The sequence below is a fragment of the Drosophila takahashii genome, chromosome 3R, assembly GCF_030179915.1.
Source record: "Drosophila takahashii strain IR98-3 E-12201 chromosome 3R, DtakHiC1v2, whole genome shotgun sequence".
Classification (NCBI taxonomy): domain Eukaryota; kingdom Metazoa; phylum Arthropoda; class Insecta; order Diptera; family Drosophilidae; genus Drosophila; species Drosophila takahashii.
Genome location: NC_091681.1, coordinates 24,525,727 through 24,553,716, shown reverse-complemented (window position 1 = coordinate 24,553,716; position 27,990 = coordinate 24,525,727). Strand labels below are relative to the sequence as shown.

The 27,990-nt window shown below is 37.7% G+C and overlaps 1 protein-coding gene across 4 annotated transcripts; it reads right to left on the bottom strand.

Moving 5' to 3' along the window:
* Positions 1 to 1,417: 1,417 nt before the first annotated feature.
* LOC108068457 (sex determination protein fruitless) lies at positions 1,418 to 24,058 on the bottom strand. 4 transcript variants are annotated; one of them, XM_070216363.1, is made up of 6 exons: positions 23,911 to 24,058; positions 23,645 to 23,845; positions 22,250 to 23,059; positions 20,287 to 20,541; positions 18,462 to 18,594; positions 1,418 to 4,117 (listed from the first exon to the last, which is right to left on the bottom strand). In XM_070216363.1, the coding sequence occupies exons 1-6, from the start codon at positions 24,034 to 24,036 to the stop codon at positions 3,588 to 3,590; spliced, it is 2,055 nt and encodes a 684-aa protein (XP_070072464.1). In that variant the 5' UTR covers positions 24,037 to 24,058; the 3' UTR covers positions 1,418 to 3,587. The 4 variants fall into 4 exon arrangements, with proteins under 4 accessions (XP_070072464.1, XP_070072462.1, XP_044250215.1 ...); XM_070216361.1 differs by lacking the exon at positions 1,418 to 4,117 and adding an exon at positions 6,606 to 10,751; XM_044394280.2 differs by lacking the exon at positions 1,418 to 4,117 and adding an exon at positions 13,018 to 14,722.
* Positions 24,059 to 27,990: the final 3,932 nt, after the last annotated feature.

The following is a 27,990-nucleotide window of genomic DNA, read 5'->3' as shown; positions in this document are numbered from 1 at the left end:
ACAAAGATAGTTACGTAACTATTAAAATAGTTAAGTGTATTTTGTTTTTGCTTTGGGTTTGTGTCTTTGCTAATTGTGTGTATTTTGTTGTTGTGAAATGACTATTTACTTAGTAGAATTGACAATTTTGCTGGTTGGGGCCTGTTTGACAATTATTACAGTTGATTTTACCAAGTTTTTTTTTTGTGTGTAGGTGTCTAGCTTCAAGATAATTAACCCAGAAGCTTCCGGGAACATTATTATTCCAAAAATGGTTTCGTGGTGAACACAACTCTTAAAAAACTATAAGATCGATTGCTTTCATTGATAATGATATTAAAAAAGAATTATCCTTTTAAAAATTATATTTTTTAAAGCCAAAAAAACGCGTAACTTTCGGTGTAATTAACATTTTTAAAATTTAATTCCTTCGTTTAGCGACAAAATGATGTTAAATTTTTGTTTTTAATTTAAAAATTGTTACTTAGTCAAACTATTTTTTCAACATTTGCTATTTTTAACACTGCATTAATAAAAGAAATATTCCTCAGTGACATGAAACTGTCCAAAGTGTATTCTTTTTGTGAACCTTAATAAATACGTCACAACTTAAGGTAGAGAAGACATGAGCATATTTTGTTGTTTATTATTTCATATTTTATTTTTATACTATTCTAGTCATATTTTCATTAGTAAAATCTGCTAGGGTGTTACAATTTCGACTTGCAGAAGCTAGCTTCCGTTCTGATACGTAACTATTGCAGTTATTTATCGTAGCCATTTTAGGAAGCTGAAATTATATACCATTTGAGCTATAAGAAGAATATAGTCAATAGCTATTGATTGATGCAGCTTACCAAACCGAACCAATTACTTACCCCATCACCAAGGGTGCAATCCACAGTGGTATGTTGTGCCTGAAAAGTCAAATGTCCGCCCAAATCAACCCACACCCACCCCATACCCCCTGAATCAGGGCTCCGAACCCAAAACCAAACTCGATCCCGAACCTAACGATTTGAATTGTGCTTCCAAGTAGGGACGTGGTCATGAAGGGCAGAACATGAAACGAGTGTTGTTGATATATGTAATAATAATAATCATAAATTTTATTTGGTTTTATTTGCTGTTTCGCTTGACATTTAAATGCTGCTAGTGAATTATATTTTGATTTTAATTTGAATAAATTGGAAATATATATATTTTTTGTTTGCTTGATATATATATATAGATCTTTATGGATTGATTTATTTAAACTGGTAGACGACGAAAAACTGTTAATAATATTTTCCATTGCTGTGTTGTGCTCCATGATTTGGGCACTGCCACATTTGTATTTGCATATTGATTAATTGAGTTTGTAACTATAGAGCAAAAAATAAGTTACAACTCGCTTTTGCTGTGAATTTGCGCGTGACGAATGTGGAGCTGGGTAGTAGAATCTTAAACCCGATTCCACAGAGCAACCCTCCTGGCCCAGATCTTCGTAGCTCTCCTTTTAATCGGCCGATTACAAGATGGATGTATAAAAATATTTGATTTACGATTTATGCTTAGGTATGGAAAAAAGGTTAGAAAAATCCAGCTAGTCTCCTTTCAGCTTTCTCTAGTTCGTTTTCTTTTGGTTTTTCGCTGCTTGGTTTCATTTGTTTTTTCTTTTTCTTTATATAATTTCATATTTATTACATTTTTGGTACATAAATCTGTGTGTAGTAGTGGTTTGCCTTAACATCTGTGCTGTTTTTGTTTTGTTGTTTTTAATTTTGCGGTAGTTTATTGGCTTAAAGTTTCTCAACTCAATCAACGTAAAACTAAATAAAATTATGATCTCTGTGTGTACATATTTTCAAATGGATATATACACACGCACATGCACGAAACTTAAAATTAGGAAATCAAGTACGATTTTAAAGTTAAAGTAAAAGTAAGATTAAAGAATAACTAGAAAGTAATTTTATACATTTTGTGCTTTGGACCGAAAGATAACAATTTTGAATAATGCTATAACAAAAAAATGTTCTAAATAAATATGCAAAAGGCAAGCGACCTCAGCGAAAGGTGCTTCTCCTTCATGATATTTTATCTTTTTTTTTTGTTATTTTTTCACTTTAAATTTGTATTTAGTTTTTATGTAAAGTTTTGTGCCGAAAATATCACATTTAATTTTATATTTCATTTTGCTTTGTTATAGATGTTTTTTTCTAAATTTATTTTGTGCCGAAACAGAATTTTGTCTATCACAAAATGTTTAAAATTAATTACTTTTGCCGTCTCTGCGGGGACGTTTTGGTTATGGTAATCAAGGAGCAAGACAATCGATTACAAATTATAATGAATTCGTCCAATTTCTTGCCAATTGAGCAGACAATTAAGCAATTTAAAAATATAATTTCTATTGATTTCTCCAATCATTTTTTTTTCGATTTTTGTGATATGATTTTATTTTTCTTGTATAGCCCTCATATCAACTAACATTTTTTCTTCCGGTTTTAATATATGTTTTAGGGTACGTTAACTAAATAAACATTTGACCATAAATATAAACAAGCTTAACAAAAAAGTGAGGTGGTTCAAGTGGTTCGAGCTAATCCTAAAAAACTTTAACTTATCGCATAGGACAAAATCAGAATTATGGGAAAGAACACAAGGGAAAAAAAACAGAGGAAAACATCGGTAAACTATTGGCTATCGAATTGAAACCGATTAAAATATAACATATATGTGGTAGTTTATGTATAAGTGCTAACGGTCTACATAGATTAAAATTAAGCAATCAACAATAAAACTGAAATGCATTTGAGGTATATGAAAATTTCTTTGTAGTTGGTTGAGTAGCCCTCATTCCGTCGCCTACTCTGCAGAACATATCGGTTAAACACTACGATCTAAGCGCTAAACAGTAAACTAAACTAGAACCTAATGTGACCTTCGTATGAGTAGTAGTTGTAGTGGGTGACTGTTGCTGATCCTCCTTCTCCTTCTCCTGGTGACCCCACGCCTGCGGTGGTGACCCCAATCCGCTGACCGAATCAGCGCAAAGTGATTTCCTTCGACCTTCTCTCTCTATCATTAGTTTGGTTATTAATTTGTAGTTTTTAGGAAACAACATTTAGAAACCTTCGAAACGGTTTGTTGTGGCTTTAAGAAAACTCTGATTTCTGCCGCCCTGTTTTACATATAGGGTGCAATCCTTCTTAGCAACTGAAACCTTTTCCTAACTTTCTTTAGTTATACACATTTATAAATTGATGGGACGATTGTGTCAAAGTTTACCAATAGTTTTTTATATTTAAGATTATCAATATACTTTTCTTTTACGCGCGTTTTGCCATAGCATCTTCGGTTCTACTAGTTTTGGGTTATTGTTATTGCTTGGATAGCTAGTGGGTAATGTACAGACGACGACTAAATGCAAGAAAAAATCCACCTAGAGCTGCAGCGATTTACAATAAATTCTCGCTGTAGGCATATCTATTGCTGAAGTTGCTATAGTTGCTGATGTAGTAAGCTGGTTGCTGCTGCTGCTGTTGCTGTTGCATATGTTGCTGCTGCTGATGTTGCTGATAAAGCTGGCGATGATGGGCTGCATTTGGGCCCCGGCCACGCCCTTAAATGGACGAGTTGAGCTTGAGCAGGCGGTCCGGATGCTTGACCCGCAGATGGGAGCGCAGCGTATCGATCCTGCTGTAGGTGGCCGGGCAGTAGGGACACATGGACCGCTGGGCGGTGTGGGAGTGGAAGTGGTGCCAGCGATTGGTGACCTCCTTGCCGCAGGAGCGGCATCGCCACATGGTGCCCGGATCGCGGGACGGCGTGAACATGTTGTGGTACGACATGGTGTGATGTGAATTATGGCCAGCTGCTCCTCCAGCTCCTCCTGCTCCTCCTGCTCCTCCTACTCCTCCAGCTGCTCCAGCTCCTCCAACTCCCGATCCTGCTCCACTATTGGGCGCATTGCCCGATCCCGGATTGTAGCCATGGGCGGGCGGGCCGTTGTGGCCGTTGCCGGCGGCGATGTAGTGCAGCGGATGGTACTCCCGTTTCAGGGCCGCCGACAGGTGCATCCCGAAGGGGGGCGGGGGCGAGGCCGACGACGAGGTCGACAGGGGCGTCGACAGGTGGTGGCGGGCGCTGCTGCCTGCGGTTCGAGAACGAGAAAGAGAAGAACAGAACACACAACAGCCCGTCGAGCGGGACGAAAATCAGCCCAGAGAAATAGATTTCTTTTATTTTTTGAATTTTTTTGTTTGGTTTGGTTTGTGGTTTTTTTTTTTTTTTGTATAATAGACAGAGAGAGAGATAGTGGGTGGGTAGGAGTTTGGTGTAAAAGTGAGTGTGTGAGAGAGACAGACAGAGCAAGAGGGAGAGAGAGAGATACATGGCTTGAGACAGAGATAGGTAGTGTTTTCGTTTTTGTGAGCTAAAAAACAAATATACTTAGGCGGCATAATGAAAAAAGATCAAAACTAAACTAGGAAACTAAGGGAAAAATACTAAACAAAAAAATATAATCAAAATTAATTTTAAAAAGAAACAAACGTGACTAACTACAATCAAGCAACTTAGGTCAACGGAAAATATACATAAATGTTTAGCTAACACAAAAGGATTTCGGATCGTTTCTGCGTCTCCTCACATATATTTCAGCGTGCAAATGAAATATTTTTACTTTCGTTTAATAATATTCATAATTTAATAATTCATAGTTTAAAATTTAGGAGTTTAAATGTAGTATATAAATGCGCATCATTTTACAACTAAGGGGCTGTCCATATATTACGTAATCACCTAGGGGGGGGGAGGGGGTCATTGAAATGATTATGTTTGATTACATGGGGAGGGGGGGGTCTTGTACAATGATTACGTAATCATTTTATATTAATTTTTTTATTTAAAGAATTTATTTAAAAACTTTTTTCCTTTAATTATATCTACAAACCAGGGACCAAAAATAAGTGTTATTGTAAATTTTTCATACAAAAAAATCACGCATTGTAGTTTACAAATCCGTAATGATTTTTATTTTTTGATTTTTATAATAAAACTCAAAAAATAACTGTTATTTTTTGATTTTTATGAATAACAGTTATTCCCTTGACATTTTTGAAAAAATGAAATAATTAAAAAAAACATAATTCCCGTGTTTTATATAACTTACTAAAAATTTGTTAAAAAAGGCAACCGTGCATATTTTATACCTATATATTTTTTTTTAATTTATTTTACCCACAAAATCGCCATAAATCAAGTTTGAGTTTTATTTTTGATCACGACGAATAACTGTTATTTGCCAACTTTTATTATAAAACTCAAAAAATAACAGTTATTCCTTGAGTTTTACTTTACAAATCAGAAAATAACTGTTAAAGTGTGATTTTTAAAATAAAACTTATAACAGTTACGGTCCCTGCTACAAACTTAAATAGGAAAGCAGAGAAAAAATTTTTGTAGTGGCTGGGCGGCGAAGGACGCGAAGACCTGGAATGGCTTGACGAAGAGTATGTTGGGGATAATATCAGCGTAGACGAACCGAATGTGTCATACCAAACTTCATTTATAAACAAAATATTAAAGATTGGGTTGCATCTCCGTTTGAATCCACAGATTAAAACAAAAAAAATTTTATTCTGGGGATTACGTAATCATTGGGGGGGGGGGGTTGTTTTTTGAATGATTACGTTTGATCACCAGGGGGGGGAGGGGGTCAAAAATCACCAAAAACGTGATTACGTAATATATGGACAGCCCCTAAGCGTTTATGAAATATTCAAACAGTGCGCCGGATAAGTAGGCAACAATTCTGAAAAGCACTTTTGCGGACGTGTTGCCTATATTTTCCCGTGCACTGTTCAGTTACAAATTAACTTATAAAATGCCTCCGTTTGTTCCTGCAACATCCTTTCTTTCGGCTTTGGGTGTATCATTATTTATTATTTGTATACAAATATAATTAGTCACAATCGACGCATACATGTAGATGTATTGATATATTCATGTTCGTAGAAATATATATATTTTATAGCACAAATGTGGGCAATATTTCTTTTATGATCAAATGAAAGATTCGACTGATTCGCACATTTTTCCTGTATATTCGTATTTTTCAATACCAATTATTCTTTTTTTTTTTGGGTGTAACTCATTTGTGCAAAGAATCAATATTTGGCTTACACTTAACGAAGTCGGGCTGAAACTGATACATAATAAATCCATATGTTTATTTAGATAAAAGTAGGGTATTCGTAAATGTTGAAAAGAGGTTAACAAATTCAAATCATAAAAAAAAACAGGAAATTGGGCCGAGGTTTGAAAATTCTCTATGCGTATGGGTGTGTGTGTGTGTGCGCGCATGTGTGTAGACAAATGTGCAGGTGATTGTGTTGGTTGGTTGGTTGGTATATAGTAGGTATATAGTTTCTTATAGACATTAGTTCGACTTTTCATGGGCACCCCTAACATCGTTGGAAGCACAATTCAAAGCGCACAGCAGAACGGGATTCGGAGATTCGGTTTCGGTTTCGGAGTCAGAGGATCAAAAATAATAAAGTGATCACCATTTTGTTTTGTTTCCATAAAATTCAATTTATTTGATTTAGTTTGATTTTTTGTTTTGTTTCATTTGTTTGTGTGTGTGTGTGTGTGTTTCTGTCCGTCTGTGAGGGTGTTTGTGTGTTTTTCTGTGTGTGAGATTGGTTCATCTGCCTGTTCTTCAGTTATGGTTTTATGATTTTATTACGGTATAGGTTTATTTTGTTTAGTACTTCAATTCTTTTCATTGAAAGGCTGCCATAATAGATAGAATGTTTATTAAAAATCGTTTTAAAAAATATTGTAATATATATTTATATGTGTATATATAAATTGTAACAAATGCTGCAAGCATTTTGTGGGCTTGCTTCAATTTGCTTAACTTTAATTAAACTGATTTCATTTTTTTTCTGCATTTTTCTATTTTTGTTTTCTATTTTCAACGTTTGTTGTTGTTGCTGCCGCTGCTGTTGTTGTTTATAAATAAAACTAAATATAGTTTGTATTGCATTTATTAATACAAAAATAAGATTAAACTAAGTTTACATTGAAACTAGCACGTCATTAAAATTAAAGGTTCGAACCACTCTAGATCGACTGCAAAAATGCTGTTAAAATTGGTTAAACGAAGTCAAAGTCAAAATCGAAATTGAAATCAATTGCTGAATTCAAAAAATGGTTCAAAAAGGCACCAAAATAAAGATGAGAGTGTTTATGGGCTGTGTGTGTGGTTTTTGTGTGGGTGGTGTGTTCGGTAATTTGATAAGCTTTATGACATTTATTGTAAATAGACACAGAAATTTTAGCGAAAAGTTCTCATTAACTAACTGCTTTTCTGCCTGCTTCTATATCAGATGTATATATTTTTTTATAATCATATTCATAGTGATATGCTAACATTTATTTAGTTTTCTGGCGGTGTCCCTTCCCCGTTTTTGTGACATTTAAAGGGACTTTGAATATCTTGAAAATGCAGCACAGCATTTTTTGCTTTTTATTTGGGGATTAAGCACCGCTTTGTATTTACATATATTTTTATTTTTCTTCGCATTATTTAAACGGTTGGCTTTTGCGTGGTCTCGTCAACATTCTGCACCTTAAACGAAAACTAGTCATATTGCACATACGATACGATCCAAGGAGAACTGGCCTCCTCCTTGCATTCCCTCTCGTCCTATTCATTATACTTTAAAGTATATTTGGATTTAGCACCATTTCGCATACCACACAAATTATTATTATAGATTACTTTCGATCGTTTTTTAAAAAAACTTCAACTCTCTACTCTCCTGCTTAATTAACATAATTTCAATTTGTAATGTGTGGGTGTGTTTTTTGTTGTTTTGTTTTGTGGGCGTGTGTGTGTGTTTAGTTTTACTATAGTTATCACATCATATATAGATAAATTTCTTAAATTTTTGTTTAACAAAACAGCGTTAAAAATAAACATTAAACAAACATTAAGTCGGGGGCAGTATTTGATGTAGCATTATTAATAATAAAAATTTAATTACTAAACATTTCATGTTAAGAAGTAGAACAAATAAATATTATGAATATGTGTGTTTATAATATATAACTATATATTTAATAGAATTATGCATTAATTCTTTAGGCATTTAGACGTTTTTGTTTGTGTGTGTGTATGTGTTTGCATATGCTCATGTTTGTTTGTGTGTGTGTGTGTGCGCACCAATATCGGGGATTTGGCAATCAATGTACAACAACAAATTACAAAAAAACTGATTTTAAATATACATTAACTAGCAGAAATCGTGGGAGAATCATCAATCATATTTACACCGTAAGACGAGTCTGCAAAAATTAATAATAGCTCACGCATGTGTATATAAGTAGGTATATTATATATAGACTGGATAACAAACTCGGTCACATGCATCATGACAATTGGATCTGGCGATGTTGTCGCTAACTATAATACATCAGATCAGATCGGATCGGATCGATCGTAGCAGATCCATTGGCCATCGCTCAGTTCGAGACTCATTCGCACACACTCCCAGGATGGTTATAAATAAATTAACATTAGTTTAGTATCCGTAATCAGTGAATTAGTTTAGTTTAGATTAGATTAGATTTAGATTAGTTTAAAACTGCTTCGCTAAGATTAGGGCTGCCATAATGCATGTCTTCAAGGTCAACTAACATCGATCAAACGCACCGATTTGTACATCATACATAGATACATCTATATGCAGAGAAAATCCCGTTGAATATTGTTTTATAAATATCGATTAAATTCCATTAGCGCTATCATTCTATTTTACAATTGTGGTTATTCTTTTGCGTAAAACATGACATTCATTAGGTCGTAATTAATTATACATTTATATAAAACAGTAAAATGGTTAGCAGCATAGAAATCTCTCTTGTTTAAAATGTCTTCAATGTTCGGTGTTTGCTCCTAACTTTCTTTCCTTCTTTTTTGTTTGTTTTTTTTTTAGAGTATCAGAGTGGTTTCCGGGTGGGTTAATGTGGTGTTGTTTTTGGGGGTATGTGGTTTCGGTTGGGGGTGTGCACATATATTAATGTTAAATGCAACAACGAACAGGTGCAAATAGAGAGAGTGCAGCCAAGGAAGTTGGCACTACCACCAAGAGATTTTGGCACAAATGTCTGACAGGTCCAACGATTTTAATTTGTAAAATTTGTAATTCCATATATGAGAGTAGTTCTTGAAATACAATTAGTTTAAGTTAAGGTCAAGCATTTTGTTTTTCTTCTTGTAAATTTTTGAGTGCTGTTAGTTTAAAACCGTTTTCTTTTTCGCCCTACTTTCCACCCTCTTCTTGGCTGCCTTGGAAACCCTTTTACAGACTTTTACAATTAAAACTCCTTTACGAATAGATTCTCTTACTGTACTGTATATAAGTGCGTGTGTTTTTGTGTTCGTGTGACTGCAACATCCGTATCTAGTTGAAACCATGACAATGTGTCGCCTTCTGCTCAGATTAGATCAGCATTAGATTCCTTCTCGCAGCCGGCAATTTATCCTCTCCTCTCCGTATTTCGCCTACATAATTGACAAATAAATTTGGCTTACCCTTAAATCGTTTCAACATTTAAGATCTTATTCGCGTTTCTCATCTAAATTAACTTTTTGCTTTGAGTATCAATTGGTTGCTGTTGCTCTTGCTGTGGCTGTTGCTACTCCTGTTTGCTGTAGTCCCTAGTACTGTTGTTAGCATAACTATTGTTATTATTATTATTACTATTAGTAGTAGTTGTAGTAGCTTCCATTTGATTGGCATTTTTGGGCTCGCCGCTGCTGTTGCTGCTGTTCATGTTAATGTTAATGTTGGTGTTGCTATTGCTATTGCACAAAGTTTCTTGGGGATCGTAGGGCGCCAGCTGCTTCAGCTGCTCCATATATCGCTCGAAATTCAGCCTCATCTGCTGCTCCTCCTCCAGCTCATTGTCGCTCTCATCGATGATGATCGTCTGCGCAGGCTGATGTTGCTGCTGTCGTCGATGTTGCTGCTGCTGCTGCTGTTGTCGCATGTTGCCGTTGCTGATCGGTGACTGTTGCTGCTGCTGCTGCTGATGTTGCTGGTAGTAATAGTCGCGGGCATAAAAGTTAAAGGGCGGAGCCTTGCGATGTTGCTGCTGCTGCTGTTGCTGCTGCTGCTTGAGGTTGTGGTCATCGTGGCGCCAGGCGCCATAGTTCCAGCCCAGGTACTGACTGTATCATTCACTTGTGGCATTGTGTTGCTGCTGCTGGTGGTGTTGCGGCTGCAGCTGCAACATGTGTTGCTGGGCGAGGGCATGGAGTTGCTGCTGGGATTGCTGCTGCTGTTGTTGCTGCTGTTGGGACTGCGATTGCTGGTGTTGTTGCTGCTGCTGGTGTTGATGTTGCTGCTGTTGCTGCTGCTGCGCTGCATTAAAGGCCGCCGCGGCTGCCGCTGCCATTGCCGCTTGAGAGGCCACCGCCAATTGGCTGGCCGTGGGCGTGGCAGCCGCCCCCACCGCCGACGAGGACATTAGGTTGTCGAACTTGCGCGTATCCGGATTGTACATGGGATGCTTGAACTTGCAGTGGGTGCGCAAGTTGTCGCTGCGCGTGTAGGTGGCCCGGCAGAGCGGACACTCGAAGCGGCCCGGGAAATGGACGTGGTAGTGGTTGCGGATGTGGGTGACGACCTTGCCGCACAGCTTGCAACGGTGCAGGTTGCAGCCGCCCGAGAGCCGCTCGAAGGTTAGCCGCATGTGCCAGGCCTTGGAGCCTGCGCAATTAATTGTATTTGATTTGATTGAATTTTTGTTATTTTTGGTTTTTTATTTTTATTATGGATTTTTCAGTTTCGTTTTCGGATTCGGTTTTTTTTATTTTTATTAATTTGTTCGTTCAAACGCGCAAAGAAAAAAAGAAGAGAAAAACAATGTTGTTGTTGGTGATTCACAGAAACAGAAAAATCATTTTTATAATAATTCTTAAACTGTATAATTAGATGGTTTTCAGAGTCTGCGTGTGTTTGTGTGTGTGTTTGGTGTGTGTGTGTTTTATGCTTGGTATTCTGGTAGTAATTTCTGTTTTCTTTTTTTTTTTACCATGGAAAGAATGATTGAAACTGTAACGAATGATTGTTAAATCAATTTTGTTCATATCCCTGAGACATGGTGTTATGTTGGGCAGAGACACTCTTCTTGTGATAGGGGGGTTTATTTTCGAATATATATACTTTTAATTTTTCGCAATCAAATTTTGTTACACCCAAAAAATCGATAAATAAATACAGTTAAGAATTTGTTTTTCTTTCTTTTTTCCATGGGTTTTCGAGAAATTGGGAAATGTAGAACAACACTTGAACGGGGGAAGGGTAGGAACATTATTGCTATGTAAAAAATTAGGATGCAAATCAAATGATCTATCGTCCATGACAATGGGTTCACTTAAAATACTCAAGGGGAATTATTTACAATAATCGGTGGGGCGACTGAATTGGATATTGAGGAACCCAAACCAAATTATATGTATGTATGTGAAAATGATTCGTGTTTGGACGCTTAATAAGACATAAGATCTAGTAGTAATGTTCTATTTATTTTTAATTAGATGATTGTTGGTTCCGATTCGGTTTCGTTTTCTTTTCAGCTTCTTTGTTAATTTCTTTGTCAAGAGAGCCCAAGAACCGTATTAGTGTCTAATTGTTGTCATTATTTTCGAGGGGGTTTTGCGGAGGGGTTGGTGTTTATATTGTTTTTGTGAATGTACATAAGTTGGAGGGGGACAGAGAGTGAGCGAGAGGGGGTCAAGGGTCAGTGGAGGGCCAAAAAACGCAGATGAGGTTAAAAAATGAGACAAAACAAGTAAATAATATGACTGATTTCGGATGAAGACTAAACGAAATAACTGTAGCGCAGCAACGACGATAAGACAAGGCATATCGTATATTGTATATCGAAAATCGAATGTCGTTTATCGTTTATCGAACGCATTTAATTCAACACCCCTCCTGCCTGGCAGAACAAAAACAAATTTAGATCCTCGTCCAAAACAGAACGAGACACACTGCATACAATATATATAGAGCGAAAACAAGACAAAGTGAGACAGACCGAGTTTTAGAGGGAGAGAGAAATAGAGCTATAGAGTAGGATAGATAGATCGAGTGAGTGAGTGAGTAGAGGCAAGTGTTTCGTTTAAAAAAGTTTAAATAACTAAATCAAATTTTCAATCATTTGGCCAATTCCTGTTTTTTTTCTGTTTTCTTTAGTATTGTTCGAATTTGTAGCTTTTCTTTTTAAAGTAAAATCATAATACATAAATCAGATATATATAATTGTAACTTAGGTAACATAATTCTAAATTAAGGGGGAGGTATTTGTGCTTAAATAGATCTTAGAAATTTCAACTTACCGTTAAGAGAGTGCGCTTGATGTTTTTAAATTTTGTATTTAAATTTGGATTGGTTTTTTTTAATTCGAAATAATTTTATGAATTTCATTTATTGTTCATTAATTGCGTTTTTAGTTGCTTATACCTAGGGGACCTTTTTTGTCGTATTTATTGAATGAAAAGAACTGGAATTTGATTTGAAAGAGATTTATTAAGTAAAGTTAAAGATGTTAAATATTGATTTATCCGTTTCACATATATGTACTTGTATATATCTGTATTTAAGTGTTTATTAATTGGATTCATTGCTTGATTGGTGTCTATATCTATGTCTATTGTTTAAGTACATTTTTTGATAAAATCTGATTTGAATTTATTCCTTAGCAAAGCACTGAATCGTCAGTGGTAAATTTAATAATTTTATTCGCTTCGTATGCAACTCCAATCAACTTCGGTGGGTGTTTTGCCAAAGATGTGTGCAGATCAGGAGAGCGTCCAACTTCAGATTCCCGATACTTTTCTCTGGGGGCTCTGGCCAAACGGTTTGAAATTGGACGCTAGCTGAATTTTTTGCCAAACGAATTTGATCAGAAGTGAGACAAAATTGTGTGTATTAGAGAATTATTTTTCAAAAATATTTCAACCAATTATATAAACTTTGGTTGTTGCCTCACTCGTTGCTTTCTCGCAATTTTCTCTATTATTTTACGCTTGTATTTAATTATCTTTTTGCGACCTTAGGGCCTATGGACTAGAAGAGAGATTAGCTAATATGGCACAAAATGACACGAACAAAAATTAGTCAACATTCACTACAGCACATGTTAAGTAAGTAAATAAAATAATAATAATAACTGACGCGGAAATCGATTGGAATTCTACATATAATACTTGTCAAAGTTTCCCTCCACTGAGTACTGGTCGCGGTATTTCTAAATATCGATATAATAATCCATTTGGTTCGCTAGTGTCCTACAAAAAAGCATCTAGAGGTTTAGACGATTTAACAATAAGTAAATGGTTTAAAGTCTTTGAAATCAACTACGTGTAGCATAGGTTTTTGTTTTTGTTTTTCTATTTTCTTTTGATTTATAAGGTTTTTAAATAGATATATATGTAGATGTACACCCAACTGATGGCTGTTGGCTTCTCCTCACTCTAGATTACGTATACGTTTGCTTGATTCTTGGTTACCTAAAACACGCTAGTTGTGTGAAAACCTTTCGATCTGTTACTGTAACTGATCTCCTTTGATTTGATTTGTTTTGCTGCCTGCCTAGAGAAGTGATCACATATGTACATAGTGGCTAAAGAATCGATCCTTGATGTCCGCATGCTTGATCTTACAGTGGGCCTTCATATTGTCCCTTCGCGTGAATTTCTGCCCGCAAACAGGACACTCGTGGCTCTGAGGTCGATGGATATTGGCGTGGTGCCAGCGATTCGAGACGATCTTGTTGCAGCTCACGCATCTATATAAAGTGGGCAGGGTGCCCGACAGCTGGACGAACAGGGTGGAGTAGTCGATGTTGTGATCCCGCCGATTGGCCGCCGCCGCAGCTGCCGCAGCCACTGCCGCCGCCGAGGAGGAAGTGGTGGTGGATCCAGTGGAACTGGAGCTGGGCTGCGGGGAAACCGCCGAGGTGGCCACCGAAGCTGGTGCCGAGATGGCTGATCCTGCCGCCGATCCTGATCCCGATCCAGATCCTGTTATTGAAACCGATACCGATCCCGATGATCCCGAGGCGGTTGGATAGTGCGGCGAGCTTTGCGAGTGACTGGGTGGCGGTGGTGCTGGCAAGGGAGGCGGATGCGGATGATGATGGTGGTGCTGATGATGATGGTGGCCTCCATGATAGCTGCTCAAATCCAACTGCGATCCATTGCTGCCCAGGTAGGCCTGCTGGCTATTGACCACCGGAGGTGAGTAGGCCGCCTCAGCGGGGCAATCCATGAGGGAGCGATGATGCGGGTGGTGCGGCGGATAGTGGGACATCAAATGCTGCTGGCGGCTGCATCGTATAGCCCGCATATTCAGCTCCTTGCACTTGTATTCGCAATTGTAGCCTCCATCCACATAGATATCCGAGCCCGAGCCAGAGGCCGCCTCCTCGTCGGGATGCGGCGGAGCATAGACCACCGCCCTTCTGTATTTGGGGGGTGCGTTATGATATGGCATGGCTGCCTCCTCAATGTCCTCCGGCTCGTGATCCTCCTCCGCATCCATGTCGCGATCGCGATCCCGATCCACAACGACCTCATCAACAACTTCGCCTTGCTCATCGTGCTCCCGATGAACTCGATCCTGTTCCCGATCCGGATGACGATCGTGCTTACTGTTAAAACACTTGACGCGACCTGCAAACATTTGCTTGGTTCATATTAGGCGTCATCACTGTGGGGGTGGGAACTGAAGGGGTGGATATAGAGATGAAGAGGCTAGGGACTCGATCGCGCTTCTCTTGCATTCCATGCGCACAGTGGGCAAAAGGCCAATGGCCAATGGCCTTCGGGTGTGTACGGTGGGTGTGGATATGTCTAAATTCAACTAAGTAGCCATGGAAGGAGAAAGGCAACAAAATCGCGTGTATATTAAGTGTAAAAATGTACCGATTAGGGTGGGCCAATATTTCTTTTCAGAAAAATTCCTCTTCAAAATCAATTACATTATTTTAATCCTTTTTTTTTTTAATGAAACTCTTATAATTTTACATTGATCAACCAAATTAATGGCTATAAAACGTATAGTACAAATAGGAACAAATAACTTGAAAACATATATTTTTTTTAATTTTGTTCTATAATGTATACCTTTTATTACTGAACATTTAATTATTGAAATTAAATCCTCAAATTGTATGCAAAAATAATGGAAATAAAATTTTTTAATAAAAATGTTTGAAATAGAGTTTAAAAAATCTCCTATCCAACTAAGACTTTTTCAAACAGTTCAAACTAAAGCTGAATAAATATTCAACAATAGCATTACCTTTTTAAAAATTTTACAAATATTATATTTTTTATTTCGACCGGCTCACCCTAATACCGGTGTATTTTTGTTTTTTGGGGAAATGCAAGAAGAATGGAGCAAAAGTCAGCTACGAATCGGGGTTCTGTGTGTTTTGGTTCTAGGATATTTCCATTTCGTTTTGATTTTGGAACAAACGTTGTGTTTGAATGCGTGTGGTGACCAAAAGATATAAAACGTAAGGCAAAACACAAGTCAAGTGATCGGCAGGGTTTTATGGGGCTGGGAGTCGAGGCTGAGGCAAAATAGCGAAGCCTGGAAATCATAATATACAGATCGATCGAAGGGCGGAGGAGGAGGTGGAAGTGGAATCAAGTCAAATCAAGAGTCTTAATCATACAATTGGCAGAGTCTGTGGAAAACACAAAACAAATCAAATCAAGGCTGGACTTAAAGCTAAGGCGGCATCGTTTCGGATCGGCAGGACTTTATAGCTCTAAGAAAACAATTCAGCTAAATGAAATATACTCTGCATCAAAGCAAATCAATCAATCAACAGTGTGAACAGTGTGAAACGGATTGGGAAAAATCATACGTAAGTAAAACAAAATCAATGTAAACAACTTTGGTTTCGTGTCATTTTGTAGCATCGACAATTTTTCGGTGGGGCTTATATCTTAAAGTCTGGCATTTTTGATTCTTTATAATACAGTTCTCATACACAATATTTCGGTTTTTTTGGTGTTCTTTTTTTTACTGGGATAATTTTCGTTTTAGTACTTCAATGTTGCAACAGATTTTTTATATAGTTTGGCTTGGTGTTTATATACGTATATATTTATTTAAGTATTATATTATTACACTCTTTTGTTATACTAGCAAATTCCAGTTCTTTTTCTTTTCGATTTTTGTTGGTTTTGAAGGTGGTGAGGGTTTTTTGGGCGCTGGGTGCGGGGTTTTTTTTCTTTTAGCTGTAAGGTAATTTCAATTTCAATTTCGATTTAATTTCATTTCAAATTTTTGTAATCAGTTGTAGTTGTTTGTGCGAATTTTGTCGCTCTCCTTTACACTTTACCGTTATTTTGGCGGCTGCTCTCGTTTAAACTTTTAAAGGATATGTGCAACACACACAGACACAAGCATACACACACACAGACAGTTAAGTACAGAAAGAGAGAGCGACAGAGAGAGAGAGATAGAAAGAGAGTAGGCAAAAGAAAGATAGTTGGAATACACTTAGTTAGCTTGGCAGAAAAACCAATTGAAAAAACACAGACAGTCAGTTACAGTTATCTCGTTAAAAACAGTGTGACAAAATATGGTTCAACGGATTCTTCACATCAAATCATAAATGCAGCAATGTTAGTAGAAATATCCAAAAGAGGGAAAAGTACAGTCTGTATCTGTGTGTGGGCGAGTGTTTTTGTGAGTGTGGGTGGGCTTGTGTTGGTGTGTGCGGAAATAACGGAAAAAAGAACACATCGATTTTGGAAGCTTGATTTTTTTTTTAGATTTCGTATTCACACTGAAAATATTATATATATTTTTTTGTTTGCTTGCTTTTTCGTTTAGTTTTCATTTCTTAGACAATAAGTTGCAACATTAAAGACGAAAAGAGATTTGGAAAAATTTTATAGGGTTTTCATGTTTATTTTTCGGAATGGAATTTATTTTTCCAGCAGAGTTTTGAAAATGAAGTATAGAAAAAAATAAAGAATGAGTAAAAGTCAAAAAAAATTTAATTTGGGGGCAAAATTCAAACGAAAAGCGCTAGGAAAATAACTACGCGTGTATCTAATGAAATTAATTTGAATTTGAAATTGTTTATGTTTTTTATTGTATGATTATATATTTTATTATTTATTAGTGTTTGGTTTTTGTTGTTTTGTTCGCCAATTAAGCTATTTGTTTCTGGTTTTTGGATGACAACGGAGGCATTTTGTTCTAAAAACTAGTTAGATTTTTTTTGTAATATTCGAACTGACTTAGGACTAGTTATGACAGCATGAAGAAGGTGAAATCAATTGATAAGTTTAAAATAATACATATAAAATTAAAATAAATCGAAACGTAAATGATAATCGTATGTGTTTATGTGAGGGTGTGGGAGTGTATCGAAGTTATGTAGGTGTGTGTATGTGTGTCTATGTCTATTTATAGGCGTCATAAAACATGCAACATGCGGCAAACATACGTCTAAAGACTAAAACCGCAATCGAAATCACGATCCAGTCCCAGCTCGAATGGAAAACTCGTCCTAAAAGCTAGATTTAAGTATATATCTCAATATAGAATACCATAATATACGACAAACAACGAAATAATAAAGATATGCATGTAGAGAGATATTCTGGTAGGAGAGGTGTTGATCTGTTGCTCTAGCTAGCACTTTGGGTCTTACTTCTCTTAGGATCTATCATTCGGAGTATATCGATAAATACATAGCACAAATAAAGGTACTGCACTTACAAAAGCATACAAAATAGGGATATTACTTGTCTCAGGGCTTGGAAGAATGCGGAAGGGAGTTTCGGGGTATAATTTAATGCATGCAGGAACTGTCAGGAAATAAACGTATAAATTGGAGCTTTATGGATGTTCTTCTGATTAAATTCATAAATATATCTCAACCAACATTTTCCTCCCCAATTTATACATCTTTTTTCTGAGGATCTAAGGGGAATCTCCAGGGGTTTAATCTACTTAAATATATATTATAATAGATTTTCTCATTTGGGTTAGATTTTAAATACGGGGCAGGGGCCAGGAAAGGAACGGAAATTAAGCTACAAATATTCTACAGTTTTCTTTACAGTTTCTCAATATATATATATTTTTTTTAAAAGGGGTTTCTCGCTTTTCTTGAACGCATGGTGGAAACAAAGTTGGTTAAACCAAAAAAAAGTTGTATATCAACCAAAAGCTAATAACAAATTACATACGCAATATACAGATACATAAGGTAAGATATTCTTTCGGTTTTCGAGTGCGTTAGGTATTCAAAAGCTCAGAGAGAAGAAGATTCTTTTGTGTGTGGTTTACTTGTAGTAGTTGTAGTTGTAGTGGTGCTAGCTCGGTTCTGGCTAAGGCTAAATGGCTAAATGGCAATGCTCTGTGGTCAGTACTCACCGTCGATGTTGTCCGTCTGATCAAGCTGCAGCTGTTTGCTATCGTTGTGATCCTCCCGCGCATCTGCTGCTTGCAAAGCATGCTGCGTCAGCAGAGTCGACATGTCCTCGGCGTGCATCTTCAGCGCAGCGCTCTTGGGTGGCAGCCAGAAATTGGGAGAGAGGGTAAAGGGGATATAGTAAGTAAAGTCAAGAGCTTCTAAAAGGATTCCTAAAATTTCGAGAAAGTGGGAAGCAGATCTAAAGGCTGCCTCCAAGGTTTCCACTTTTAAAATAAACAATGTAATTATTTTATGTTTTGTACGTTAATTACAAAAACGTTAAACCTACAAAAATCTTTGAATATTGTATTGTGAAAAATAAAAAAAAACATTTTCTCATATTTTTCTACATTAGTTATTTGAATGAAATGCTATTGTTCTAGAATGTAAGGTAAATTTTCCTAAAAATGTATATCGCTTTGGTGAACATTAAAGCCTTTTTATTTGTCCAATTGCAAAATGCTGTCACGCTTTTTAATTAAGTTCTCATTTTATTGTAAAATGTATGCCATAGCAAAACGGCTGCTTTTTTGCTCACGACTGCTGCCAAATTCTTAGGTTTCTAAACATATAATATTATTTATTTGATTAACACGTTTTAATGCTAAGGCCTAAGGCTAATCCTGAGCGGTGTGTGTGGGGTCCTCTGCGAGGACCTGTCTCTATGCGCTGTTCTTGCCCACATTTATGGTGATGATGTCGGGGGAACGTCGCTTGTTGCCGCTGCCACTGGCACTTCCACTGGGCGTCGGGTGCTGTTGCTGCTCCTGGAGTTCGCGCTCATAGCACAGGCGGTGCGATTTGCATTTGTTGTGATGATTGACGATCTCCAGGCGGAAATTGGAGTTGCCCTCCACAAAGGAGGTGCGTATATCGGCCAGTTCGCCGCTCCATTTGCGGCAATGTCTGCAGAACATGGTGTTGGCCCGTTCGTCGTACTGCAGCCACTCGAATTGGTAGAGCCAGTTGGCCCGGAATCGACCGCTTTTCCGTGAACTTCCTCCGCCAGATCCCGATGCTATCGCCGGGCTAAGGGATTTTCCCACCGACTGCAGTTGCTGCTGCTGCTGGTGTTGCTCCTGATGTTGCTGCTGCTGGGCCAGCAATCTCTGCATGGCCGAGTCCAAGCCCTCGTTCTGGTAATGCAGCTGCAAACTCTTCAGCTGAGCCTCCACCGCCTGGTGCAAGAGCATTTGGTGCATGGACTTGTTGCCAGTGCTACCTAAAAATGCCTCTGCCTTTTTCACCTACACGCAGGATTGAGAAAATTGTGTTGGCAAAACATGGATCTGATAGAAGGAAGGATTTTTCTGGTTTGGTCTGGTCTTTACTTTACTTTATCCTTTACATTTGCTTGAGACGCACAGCATTGTTGAGATTTTTTCTTTTTCTTTGGCCGATATTCCGCTTCGAATTTGGAAAATTCAATTAAACGCAATTCACCAATCCTTCGTTCTGCCCCCACTTTGCTTTGATTTACTTAAAATTTTATAAGAATACAATTTTAGGGCAGCTTGAGCTTGGCTGTTTCGTGTATACTTTTTGGGGAAGCATTTTGCAATTGGCTAGCTTAGGGGTACATATAGAGATGATTTAACAAAAAGGCTTTACAAGAAGGGTTTTCTGTACAATAGCTGGAACCATCGAACCGGTTCAAAAAAAGAAAAAACCTTAACAAACTAAACGATGCAGCAGCAACAAAATCATAATCAATAATCGAAAATCAATCAAAAATTGAAATGTCCTCTATTTAATCGACTAATCTGACTGACTGACTGGACTTACCGGCAAGTAATCGGGCGGCAGGGCCACGTGGTGTTCACGATGCTGCTGTTGATGCTGGGCGTCCATCAGCTCCTGCTTGATGCTCAGCGACTGGCCGAGACCGCTCAGGGCACTGGCCGCGCCCACATTGCCCCCACCGCCGCCCAGGTGGACGCTGGTGGTCATCGAAAGCGGCGAGTCGTGGCGACCGCCTGCGTCCTCCGACTCCGAAGTGCTGCCGCCCGTTTTGGGCACGGGACTCGACTTGAAGTTGGCCTGAAAAAAGGAATAATAAAGAGTTAGAAAATAATATACTGAATTTAATAAATTTTTAATTATAAAATAAAAAATTAATCAAAATCCATTACCCCAAAAATTAATAAAAATTACAAAATATTTTAATTAGACTAATTAGATGTTTAAGTTTAAATTTAAATAAGTAATTTTCATAGTTGCAATTATTTTTTAGGAACTCTTTTTTGTAAAAAACATTTTTATAAATTTTGTATTATTATCTTCCAAATATTTTATCGAGTGTAGCAAACGCCACCTCGACAGCACGTGAGATACACCTGGAGAAAAAGAGAGTACGCAAACGAAAGGGAGAGCGGCACGTGCCTAGCCCACAAAAACTTCACGCCCGCCGATAACGGACAGAAATAGCTGCCAAAAAACACCAGCGCAGCACTATTTGATCGCAGATCAGCGGCCACAGTTGATACCGCAGTCATGTGAGCGAATGGAGCGTGTGCCCCTCGTATCGCAAATGCCAAACATAAATGTTGATATTGTTTGTTTGTTTGCCTGCTGCTGCCGCCCACCACCCGCCGACCGATAAGCGAAAAGTTTGGCAAGCTTATGGCAATACGGCACGAAGGCCAACCGACAGGATGGTGGGCCTAATATAGTTAATATGCCAGATAGATAAACCCTAAGCCAAAACTGGGTTTTTCTAGATTTTATTTCGGGTATCTAGACTGGTATCAAATAATAATCCTCGAAATTCTTTAAGCTTATATTCTTAAGAGGTGCTGTATTTTTTTTGAAATCCCTAAAAAAGATGTTCTTTGATCTATTTAATTATGTACAAAAGAAAAGGTAGTTAAAAAGTAATCAATTTTACACTAATGAACTTTTTTTAAAATATCAAAATACTAAAGGATTACAAAAGAATTATTTCTTGATACAATTAAATTAGGTTATGAAAATACCAAATTATTGCCAATAAACAAAGATATATGTAAATTTAACAACTTAAAATAAATTTAAAAATCATATCTGACTTAAACACTTTATACAATTTTAATAACATAATTAAGCTGTAACTAATAAGCATTTGACGCCTGTTTGGATGTGAGATAATTTCTAATTAATTTTAATTGTCAGGCAATTAAAGTACAAACCGCAAAAAAACATTGCTTTAAATTTCAAATGCGGAATTGTTGACTGACAGAGCTGGCAAATTGTTTAGGTATGTTTGTGGGAAACAAAAAACCAGAAACAGAGGTAATTTAATTACGAGGGCAGAGAGCTGGCCAATAAAACAATTAAATAAACACGGAAGGCCAGCCTTGGGGTCCTAAGCTAATATTTTATGCAGAAGCCTGCGTACGTTTTGTATTTTTTTTTTCAAAATATGTTAATGTAGGTAATTGAGGCGTAAATAAAAATATATTCTCGTTTTGATAATAAATATGTTTGAAGTCTTTTAAGCTACACTAGTAATTTAGTTATTTAAAACTTTTTTGAAAACACATTTTTAGCTAGATTTTTAATTTTCTGCGTCCCACATTGCGTATACGTGATTCGTATTCGTATGAAAATTAAGTATACGCAAACCAGGGTTCACGAAATACTTTTCTTGAGAACTCTATACATCATTATTTATAATCTTTAAGGGTTCCGATAGGTTATAGAGGGTAATTTAACAAATTTTTTTCTATTATGTTTTATGGTTATTAGTTAAACTACATCGATTGCTCACCTGAGAGTCCTGCGGGTAGTGCCTGTCCTGGTGGCTCGAGGACAGCGAGTTATCACAGTTGGATGATGAGTTCTTACGTCTGCGCTTACTACTACTCAGCTGATCCACCGGCGTGGTGGACAGCTCCCTGTCCCTGTCCCGCTCACGCTCACGCTCTCTTTCCCGCTCCCGCTCTCTGCTGTTGTTGCGCTCCCTATTGTTGTTGTTGCTGCTGCTGTTGTTGTTGTTATTATTATTGTTGTTGTTGCCGGTACTACTGCTGTTGCTGTTGTTGTTATCCTTGTTGCTATAATCCAGCTGCAACAGATCATCGCGACTGTCCGTCCGCTCAAGAGTGCCACGCTCGCTGCCGCGATCGCTGCATCCATCGGCGCTGGCACTTCGATTGGCGGCCGCTGCAACTGCCGCTGCTACCGCCGCTGCCGCAGCCGCTGCACTGGCGCTGCCCACGCTCGGAGATCGTTCGCCGCCGGTGGGCGTGGTCAGGCCCAAAGCGACTGCGGCCGCGTTTACATTGCCTCCGGCTGCGGCCACCGCTGCTGCTGCTGCCGCCGCCGCTGCTGCCGCCGAGCTGCGTTCGCTCATGCTGCTGCTGCTGCGCTGCGTCATCTCGTCGCGCAGATCCCGTTCGCAGCGGGAGCGCAGGGAGTCGCGGGATTCGCGCATCGCATCGGCCACGCCCCCCGAGCCGCCCAGGCCGCCGGTGTAGTTGCTCGGACCACGGCCGGTCGGCGAGCTGGCCGCCGAATCGCGCAGCTTGTCGCAGTCGGAGCGGTAATTCAGATTGTTGTTATCTGTGAGACCACGCACCTGCAAAGGTAACAAAAAAATATTTTATTATTATATTTTTTATCAAATTATTTAGTGCTTTTGCAAGCGGTAAACACATTGGGGTATTCCCCAAATTTCTAAAAATTTGGAAAACATTTTCTTTAAATCTAACAAAATACTGGATTTGTTTGCAATTTAATATACATAAAAAAGTAATATTCCTTCAGGAAATTGACTTTAAATAGAGTACATTTACTTTTTTTAAATCTAATATACAAAATTTAATGCATTTGTTTAAAATTACTTTTTTAAAATACTTTTTTTTAGGTTACTGGAATCCATTTCTTAAAATTTATAATATTCTTAATTTTTGTACAATTTTTAGTTTAAGTTGTACCCAATTAAAAATATTAATTAATTGCTCAATGGAAAATTTTTGGTTTTACGGACAATAGTTTTAACAAAATAAGGGTCTAAAGAATGAATTAATAATTAAATTTTTTAGTTTGGCCGGCACGATATATTATTGTGATCTTTTTTCAAGTACAAAATAAAAAAAAAACGTTTCCTTTCAATTATTTAGACCTCTAAAATGTAAGCCAGTATTCCCTGATCAACACACACCTGCAGGCTCTCGGCCGTTTTGAGAAACATGGGCAGCGAACTCTGGCCCACGTTGACCTCGCCCTTGTACATGAAGTCGAGCAGAGAGCGCATCTCTGAGTATCTGACATCTTTCAAGTAGATGATGGGATGTGGATGCTGGTTCTGTAGGAAAATCGTCTCGAAGTACGGACTGCAGGCTGACAGAATGGTTTGGTGAGCCTGTAAAGGGGGAAAAACGAATGAGTTAGTCTTTTGGAATATTTGCAAATATTCAAAGGACCCACCTTGACTGTTTCGCCCTCGCAGGCGAGCGTGACATCGCATAGCGCCTCCCGCTGCAGCAGTGAGGTCAGCACGCCGGTCAGATTTGTGGGATGATTGTTCCAGCGCAAGCAGAATTGCTGGTCCATCGCTCCTTGGTCAGTGTTGTACCTGTAATGTGGGAAAAAGTTGAATAAGTATGTGGTAAAATATTAAAAACACATCAAATTATTTTGGCATTGGCAAAACAACCGAAAAGTCCATTGAAATAAGTGTATTTCTTTTCAATGTTTCATTTAATGTCTGTTTATCTCAAGGAACCTAAAAGAACACATTATTTTGTGGAACTACTACTACTCAAACTTTGAACCCATATCAACCTAGTTTATTTATTTTCAGACCGTTCTATTTTCGTACTATTCCCGAAGCGAAAGCGGAAACGGAAGCAATACGCTCTTCGAACCCGTTATCGTTATCGGCGGCCGCTCCAGCCGCCCACAATTGTGGGCGTGTGTAACGTGTATAGGCATTGTACAAGAAATACCAATGATAATTTGTCATTGAACACAATTGCTCATTACAATTGCCAAAAGCTCGGGGCTGTTCTCAATTATTTATTGCATTTCCGGTGCCCGATAACAAACCGCACGATGTGTGTTGTTGTTGCGGCCGGTGGTGCCAAACTCCGCAAACTGCACGAAACTCCACAGTTGCATCTGTATTAGAGTGTTAATTGCCATTTTGCCATGTTGCCGCCATGTTTGGCTGCTGGCTAACTGTTAATTACTCGGCCAAATAGACGAGCAATCCATGCAAATTTGGTTGACATACCCGAGAAAGGGGACTGGTGGCATAATGGATGGTTTTTGTGGCTTATCTATCGCAAAATTTATTGAGCCCTCTCACACCCACTTACACAGCCGCCTAAGAATAGAGTTTATGTTGATATTTCTTTATTACAATTGCCTGGAATCCGCACAGCCTAATCTTAACGGCCTTTGGTCAAAGTTCTACTGGGGGTTTACAGAGGGTAGCAAATAGGGGGGTGGTGAGTCTAAAAAATTTGATAAGAAACACTTTTGTTTTCGTTGCTCTTGTGCTGAATTTAGTAGAAATGGGTTCTTCGGGAGCCCTAAGACTTATTACACACGCGATAAATGATATTTTAAATGTTATATTACGAAAAAAACATATATTTTGACATTAAATAAATATCAATCTTGATCATAAGACTAAAATATACTAGTTCTTAAAAGAAATTTACAACATTTTTAATAGAGTATAATAGGTATACCCAAAGGCCCTATAAAAACATATAAAAAGAGAGGGAAATTAAGAGATAGTGAGAGCTTTAAGCTTTTGCCGGCGACGCTGAGCGCTTAACAAAATAAATAAACAAAACGTCAAAGAACTTTTTCGCAAACTGAATTGCTGACCGTGAGAAAGAGGCATCCAACGGAGAGTGAAGGAGAGGGGTAGATGGGGCAAGAAAGAGAGGGCAGGAGTGGGGCAAACAGAGAAAGAGAGAGAGAGCGAGAGTGGCTGCGCGCGTGCGAAAGAGATTAGATCGGTTGGGTATATGTACTTATATGTATGCTCTGGCAATAATAACAATTACAAAGGCCGCTGTCGTAAGCGTTTTTTATTGACGATCTTCTCTCTCACTCTGCCCGCCGCCCACTACCCTCTCTTAATTTCTTTCTTTTTTTGTTTGGTGTGCTTTCAAAAGCAGCCCAAATAAACTAAAATCACCTCAAATGTTAACTTTTATTTTCATTCGCCCACAACTTTTTCGTAAATTCTTTTCCAATCTTTTCTTTTTGAAAAAAGAGTTTTAAAGTGTTGCATTTGTATCTTTTCTCGTTCTAAATCTGCATTATTCCATATGTATTCCGCTTTTTTTACTCGCACATTTCGCAAGACAAAGTGCATTCAGTTTTTAAAATTTAAATTTTACTGAATTCAATTTTAGTTTCGCAATTGTGTGTGGTATGATTCAATCACGTGTTTTATAACAAACCCTTTTGTTATTGTAATTCTTTTTAAAGAATTCAGTTGTTTTATTTGCAAATTTATGTATTTTCTTGAAATTTGTTTATAGTTTTTTGATAAGAAATAATTTATGGATTTACTATCCAAGGGTAATAAATATTGGCGTCCAAAATAGCAAAGGGAAACCCAATACTTATCTTTTTCGATTGTCACTCAAATCAGTAAAAACTGATTCATAGAAGTGAAAATAAATTAAGACCAGTACATACTTTGTAAGGATTAAGTATTTATCACACTAGCAGGAATGTTGTCAAACTTGGGTACTTTTTTGCTAATTACTGCTATCAGTAGAACTCACATTTAATTTCATAACAATTTACTTCGATTAAATAAAATTATATAAAATGAAATGGAAAATATTTAATAAGAATACTTTTAATTTAAATTCACATACAATCAATCCTCCAAAAAGTTATTTAATTTTGCCCTCTCTGAAATCCGGTTCTGCAGCAGTCGCAAAATAAACTTCTGTCGCCCATAAATCATTTTGTAAATATAAAATCTCTTTTAATTGTGTCATTCTAGCTTGACTTTTTCTTAATAACTTTACTGGCCATTTATTTACAAAGTCGGGGGAAGTTAAAAAATAAAATAGAACGCAACGTAGCCAGCGCCGGCGCCAAAGTAAAAAAAAAACACCAACCAAGCAATTTCGACGCATTGTGCTTTTTATAAACATTTTTTTTTTCATTCAATTTCGTTTTCGTTGACGGGCGGCAGTGCAGTCGACTTCGACGTCGACGCTGGCGTTGCATGCGATTGCAGTTTTTATTTACACTTGCGCTTTCAATGCAAATTTGCTATGAATGCAAACACAAAGTTGTTTGCCGCTCGCGTTTTTTTCTGTTTTTCTTTTTGTTTTTGTTGCCGCTTCTCCGATTGTTCTGTTTAATTAATGAGAACTTTTACTTTCAAACAACAGTGGCGTCTGTCCGTTGCGCTTACGTAAATTGTTTAAAAATATTTTAGCGCTTATCAGCGAGCGCGTTAGCTTTTGGGGGTGTGGCGAGGGAGGGCGGAGGCGGGAACGGAGGCGGTACGATCAGCAAATTGCGCAATATGTTAAATGCCGCTCAACCACCACCGCCACCCATCCGCTAAAACGTGTTGCTGTAACGCTCGGCGAATCAATATCAAGATGCAGATACAAAGCACAAGATACAGATAAGCGGCAGAGGGAAAAGTTTAATGGGAAAAAAAAACATTTTGTCACGCGTCAACAGCATACTTAGATAATCAACGCTAACTGCCAGTCACACAGTAAGCAAATAAGAGCGATTAAAGAAGCCGAAGATACGGTACCCTTATTCTTTAGGGCGAACGAATAATATTAAACCTTTATTTTGATCTAATTAAAAAATTCTAAAGCATCCACAAGTTTCAATTATTTTTTCTACAAATCATTTTACAAAAATCATAGAGTATAAAAATCAAATTACGATATTTTTTTAATAATATACCAATGTCTTTATAACCTAAAACCTTTTAGGTTAGAGATAGTGATTGAAATTTAAGAATTGATTTCAATTTGGGATTTCAATTATAAATATGTCATGATCATTAAAAATAATCATAAATCAAGAGACCTGTGGTTCCTAAAAAATATGTGCCTAAGCTAGAAAAAAATATTTAAACTAGGCCTATCAATTTCCCAAAACTTTCAAAATTGTAGTACGATCTACTTTTACTAATCTTAAAAAAAGGAAAACCTAAAATATGACCTTTTTTTTGGGAAAATATTTAAGAAGTAAAAATTTCCTGTTCCACACAACAAACTTTCCAGCGTAACTAAAATACCTTTTTGCGAGAGTATAAAAAATGAGGGTAAAAAAGTAGTACCTACTTATGAGGCGCACGGGGCGTATCAGTAATGGCCTTCAACTTTCAGTTAGTGGCGCCTTATCGTGCGAGACTGCGACGCTGGCAGCGCTGCCGCCTGCTCTGCCAGCAGCGCTCAACGCTCAGCTGTAAGCGAAATAGTTTTTTTCAGGTTTTTTCTGTTCAATTTACACGTTCTAAATAGTTTGCGCAAAGCCAAACGAGTGTGCGAG

Coding starts and splice junctions, on each gene's coding strand:
- LOC108068457 (XM_044394280.2), bottom strand. CDS start 24,036: ATGGACCAGCAATTCTGCTTGCGCTGGAACAATCATCCCACAAATCTG. Junction 18,595..20,286: donor TGCCGCCCGATTACTTGCCG/GTAAGTCCAGTC, acceptor CTGCCACCCAAG/AGCGCTGCGCTGAAGATGCA. Junction 14,723..18,461: donor TCAGACGGACAACATCGACG/GTGAGTACTGAC, acceptor AAATGTTTGCAG/GTCGCGTCAAGTGTTTTAAC.